This window comes from Quercus suber, unplaced genomic scaffold (assembly GCF_002906115.3).
Source record: "Quercus suber isolate HL8 unplaced genomic scaffold, Cork oak 2.0 scaffold_24, whole genome shotgun sequence".
Classification (NCBI taxonomy): domain Eukaryota; kingdom Viridiplantae; phylum Streptophyta; class Magnoliopsida; order Fagales; family Fagaceae; genus Quercus; species Quercus suber.
This window is the reverse complement of record NW_027069489.1, coordinates 1,696,172-1,702,082: the sequence shown is the minus strand read 5'-3', so window position 1 is coordinate 1,702,082 and position 5,911 is coordinate 1,696,172. Positions and strand designations below refer to the sequence as shown.

Below are 5,911 nucleotides of genomic sequence, written 5' to 3'. Positions count from 1 at the left end.
ATTCAAATTCTTCCCTGAAAATAATTAAGATATTTAACTTGTGCATTTGTGTTTCCCCAACCAAAAAGGTACAAGAGTTAAAATCCTACTTTTAGCACTGGAATCGTAAAATTCTAAATCTGTAGGTTGCCGAATACTGCTGAGCATGTTTTAATAGATTACTGGGCATAACTCAAATGATTCCAAAGCCTTGAGAGATGCGTAACGTGGCGTGGGGAGATAGGAAATTGCATTGTTGGGACAATGTACTGAGAAAATTACCTCACAAAAACGGTCCTCTAGTCCTCTCCCGCAATAAAAGCTTTTAGGACCACTCTCTTCCTATAACTTCATTTTCTTAATTGCTTTGGGATGCACGCCCTTTTTTCTTTTTTCCATCACGGTCTTCATTCAATAATGATGATTTTCGTCCTCATCCCTCCTGGGTCCCCCCAAGTGTTGGCCCAATACCCGTGAGTATATATTATGCTACCACCCTACTATGTACGTATTGTACAAGGGTCAAAAAACATTTGGCTCATTGGCTGGGTAACCCCACAATACTAGTAGCAGCCAATTATTAGGTTAGGTCAAATGAGCAACAGAAAATTTAAAATCACATTAAAAACTTTGAAATATCTTACACAAACCATACAACCAGAAAATTCAAGAACAAAATTATGGAACAAACATGAAGCACATGCTTTACGACGTTCGATTACATAATCTCCCATGCATAATCACCCACCCCTCCTATTCCATCCATTTTTACAATCTACCCATACCCAATACATTATTTTGACTTTTGATTTGATCCCTCAACAACCCATCCATTTTTTTTTACAATGTTTCCAATGATTCACTGGCCAAGTACAGACTTAGTGGCGATGGTGCACACATTCTAGAGGCATTACTGGGAACCTAGCCGTGTCGGTGCAATAGTCATAGACCATGTGTCTGGCCCTAACCCACTTGAGCTGGTGGCTCTGGTGCACATTGAGCTCGGCCAATGTGGGCTCGTCCCACCAATACCTCTTTACCCCACTGCTGCTGCAATTCTTGGCACTTTCGGTTGCAGCCACCGACGCTGGGACCTCACAAGCATCAATTTGAAAACCCGTGTAGGTGGCAATGAAGGGTGCATGGGACCAGTCCGTCTTGACCCTACCCCCTTGTGTGGCCCAGTCATCTGCGTTCCAAATTGAGCTGTACACACCCATGGGCTGGTCCTTAGGGAATGGTAATCCTTTGTTTTCCATGTTTGGATGAACTCTTATTGGTGTATCATCCACTAGAAACCTGAACAACACCAACACATGGAAGAAGAAGGTTAAAAAGTATTTAAAGTACTAAGAAAGAATTCATCCATTTGGTGGAAAACATAAGATTTTACCCTTATTTTAACTTATTTGATTGGTTATGAACCAATTATTTATTCACCTAAGCAATACGAGAAAATAACTATGGGTTAAAAAAGAGTAAATAATGACCGCTGAGAATGATTAACTACGGTCAAAACACACATGCACACTGTATGTGTGTACCAGTGTTAGGCTACCTGCCAAAGCCAATGCCAAAAGCAGAACAGAATAGGCATCTGTCTTTATCTCTGTAAATCTAGTACGTGGACCTAGGGAACACGCATCATGCAAAATTCCACACTTTCTGCTTGGGTTTTTTCGGTTCTTTTCTTTATTTTTTTTCGGTTGCTTTCTTTATTTTTAATTATGTTTTTTTCGCTTTGCAACTTTTTTATAATTAAGCCAGTGACCACGGCAGGAAAATGACATTGTCCCCATGCTCAGTCTCTCACACTCACACAGCACTGATTAACAACGCACAGCAATTCTTCGCTTTGTGCAGTGCTTCTCAGACCCATTCGAAATTGAAATAACAAAAAACAACTTGAACACCAGTAAAATCATCACAACTAAAATACATGAGGGACATACATCACACTATAATCACCACGTAATTTATTGTCACGTCACACATGTATACTTATGTATAACACGTAATTTATAGTCACAAATATGGTGTGAAAAGAGAGGTGTGGTCCTTACAGTACGTGGCGCTGGTTCCAGAAGAGGGAGTAGGAGTGGAATTCCTTGGTTGGGTCAAACCAAAGGTTCAATCTTTGCTCTCTGTTACCGACACCGTTCACGTAAATATTGGTTTGAATAGTGTAAGGTTCACCAGTAGTGTTGCCCAAAAACTCAAAATCAAATTCATTGTGATTTGGACCGTCCGAGGACATCTGTAACAAAGCAATAAAATTTTAATATGGACCCCGCAAGAAATATCATTATCATCACGCACATAATAGTAAAGAGTGATTATCAAATGTCATTCTCACACAGACAGATAGTACAATTATAGCAACACAAGGTCAACAAATCACAAGTAAATTGTTTGATGCTCAATAAGGATATTAGATTAAAGCCAATAATGGAGGATTGTATTCTAAAGCATCTATTGGCTCATGGGGATTTTTTGATTGGGACCCTTATAAATGCAGATTTAATGAGATTTACTAAAACTAACAATAGTGAAAGAAGTAGGTTACTAAATTACAAAAAAACAAATAAATTTTAGCAGAATACTAGTCTATTCATGGGCTCAAATAACGTCAAGAACAAATTGTCCAAATCTGGGACAAAGTTCAAAGCATTGAGTGAATTTTCTGTCAAATGTCAACTTATTCAATGGCTGTTCATGGAGTACCAATAGTTACACTAATGTCCATTAGTAAATTTAAAATATGAATACGGTTGTACATGACAGAAATGTACATTTTGTAAGAAAGCACCAATATAATTGCTTACATAGAAAGCGGTAACAGTTCCAGCGGAGTCACCCTCAACAAGCTTAATTTGTATGGTCACCTTTCCAAACATATACCTGCTCTTTGATGAAAATCCAGCTCCTGAAATTTCGCACCCAAAATTTCATTAGTCTCTCTTAGTATTGCAGGTGCAACATAGTATCATGGAAAACAATGACACTGTAAATAACCTTAATCCTTAACACTAACACAAACACAAAAATGCCTGTGATGACAAATGAAATATCAATAAAATGGGTTCTTCAACTAACATCGCTCTCTTGGTACAGAATCAAAGGGAACGGAGCATCAAGGAAAACAATGACATGATAATAACATTATTGCTTAACACAAAAATATAAACCTACTACTGCTAATAATAATAAATGAACTACCAAATCTTAATGAACTAGTTCATCAACCAACATTATACATGACCAGCGAGGAGCAAAGGAAGAAATACAAGTAGAGGGTGCTAGAAAGATGAAAGACCAAGGCGAAAAGAGAGATTCAATGGAATACAACACAAACCCAAAAGAGTGAGACACAAAAATTATTTAAAAGTTAGTCTTTAAGAATCTATCATTTTTACCAGAATAATGGTCCAGCTTGAGCTTAAGAAGCTCTCCTTCATAGACAAAATGATCATTAGCCCAGCTTGGCTGAAAGAGCTGATCAAACTTTGCTGAGCTAACCAAACCCACCAAAACAAGACCCAGAAAGAAACCCAAGAACACAGACACTGAAACAGCCATGACAGTAATTGAGAGTTTTTAGAGAGAGAGCAGTGAACTAGTCAAGCTTGTTCAACACTGAACTACTCTTATGTGGAGTGCGAAGTCACTCACAAGAGAAGTGGCATTTTATAGCCAAATTTGTATTGGCTTCTCGAACAAGCACCTCTTCATACAATGTGGCCACGTCATGCACAGTTTCATCCATGTCACCAGCCACGTGGATTTCAAATTCCTAGAAATGGACAAAAGCAAAATAAAACCCCCAAAATTTTTAAAAAAAAATTTAAAATTTAGCCGTTAGGGTTACCAAAGCGCACTTCACTTGTAGTAGTACTAGTAGGCTAAGCTGGACAAAGCTGTGCACTGTGGGACACTGACATAGTGAGGGGCACTAGTACGACATGTCTCTGATCTGAATGGATGAGTACGGGCCACATCCAATCACCTTCAGACACGTGGACAAATCCAGCTGGTTCACTCATCTGTCCAGTTGTCACTGGTAGCAATGAGTTAAAAGAGCTCTGATCAAAAGCATTCTATTCATCTTCTGGCGCTTACATGAAAAAACAATACTCGCCCTGTTTGATTGACACGTTTTACTCACTCTGTTTTGCTGTGTTTTAAAAGGCTTTAAAGTGGAATAAAAGTTTTTGTTTTTTGGGCCAGAACAGCGCGTATGTAATAAGTGCTTTGGTACAATGTGGGATGTGAAAGCACTTTATTTTCTTTCTTTATTTGTTGTTTTACTTTTCTGACGGCAAGCGCCAGCTGGATATTAGGAGCGCAGTATACAATGCCATTTAAAGTTGGAAATTATTACACAAGGAAAATGTTTATTTAATTTTTGTAAAAATAATAATAATAATAAAATTTGGGTTTGGAGGAGTGTGGCTTGTTATTGGGAATTTTGTTATATGATTTTTAAAGTAGTGGAACATGTATGGATGTTTGGAATGGGCTATACTGTATTTATGTATTTTTATGTTGGGAATGGTTTAAGTGGGGTCCAATATATACTTACAAAAAACAGAAAAAGGTTGGGGTCCAAGATTTGATAGGGACAGGTTTAAGAAAGACTGTCTTTATAAAATTAATTATATTTTGCCTGATGATATGAGAAAGATTATTATATTGACAATTTGACATTATTCGATTTAAAAGGTTCATTGTTCTAGGCCAAAAACAAGGCCCTTTGTTATTGGTTCCCGGTTTTATGTCCAAGTTAAGATGAATGGTCACGTGAAGAATAACATATTTGACTTTACAAGATTTAAAAACTTATATTTTAGGTTAAATGTAAAGTGATCTATTGTGGTATAGGATTATCAAACACACCTCAGCTACCCAATTGACTTTTTAAATGATTTTGGTATTTAAAATAACAAAATTGGTCATCTTATAAACTTTTATTGAACAGAAAATAATCATGTGAACATATGTATTAGACAGGAATCAATTATCATAAGTGTATTTTGGCTCAAGTACCGGCATGATCATTTTTTGCCCAATAATAAAAATATATGACAGAAATCCAATAAAAGATCAAATGTGTTATTCTAAATACTACAATGGTTTTAAGAATTAATTTTGTAGCACAGGTGTGCGTAATAATAATCTTTTTTTTTTATGAAAAATGTTATATTCATAATATTTTTCAATAAATTTTAAGTGGTAGGTTGTTATTAGTTATTATGAGTGGCAAAAAAGTAATTTTAGTTGTGAATTCAAATTAGAATCAATAAAAATTTACCACTTATTATTTGTTGTGATGTGATAATAATTAGTACTTAAGGCTCTTGTCTTGGTCTGATGATAAAAAAAATTATCAAAAAAAAAAAACTTAAGGCTCTTCTCTTCCTTTTTTTTTTTTTTTTTAATAACATCTTCTCTTCCCATTTAACTAACATGTTGTGTCAATGTTATATATACACACACCAACCTTATATATAAAACTCTGCATCTAAATATATTATACAGTTTAAATGTTAAAACTCATAGGACAAATTATTTTTTATATATCCACTTCTCCACTCACATAATGTTAGGTTTTATGTGTAATGACTTGACTCTTACGTAGGTGGAAGGGATACTAGGTTAAATGAACTAAATAATTTCACAACTTGTAAAAGTTTTTGGTAAATCACAACTTTATAATATGATATAATAAATATTCCACATTTACCAGGTTTAGAACATTAAAATGGATAGTTTGGGGCCACGAATATAATAATAATTATTTAAAAAAAAAAAAAAAGTTAAGTGATGATGGGTGAAATAAAGTAAAATAAAATATATATTAATTATAGTAGACTGAATGTTTTTTTTTTTTAGTTGTAAAGTAATTTCAGCAAGAAAAAAAAGTTGTAAAGTA

General features: G+C 35.2%; 1 protein-coding gene across 2 annotated transcripts; it reads right to left on the bottom strand.

Annotated features, from left to right (window-relative positions):
* Window positions 1–574: 574 nt before the first annotated feature.
* On the bottom strand, window positions 575–3,660 carry LOC111998312 (xyloglucan endotransglucosylase protein 6). Of its 2 annotated transcripts, none has more exons than XM_024030414.2 (4): window positions 3,396–3,660; window positions 2,805–2,905; window positions 2,043–2,236; window positions 575–1,278 (listed from the first exon to the last, which is right to left on the bottom strand). In XM_024030414.2, exons 1-4 carry the CDS (start codon window positions 3,556–3,558, stop codon window positions 858–860), a joined length of 879 nt encoding a protein of 292 aa, XP_023886182.2. In that variant the 5' UTR covers window positions 3,559–3,660; the 3' UTR covers window positions 575–857. The 2 variants fall into 2 exon arrangements, with proteins under 2 accessions (XP_023886182.2, XP_065622405.1); XM_065766333.1 differs by having other exon boundaries at window positions 3,392–3,589.
* Window positions 3,661–5,911: the final 2,251 nt, after the last annotated feature.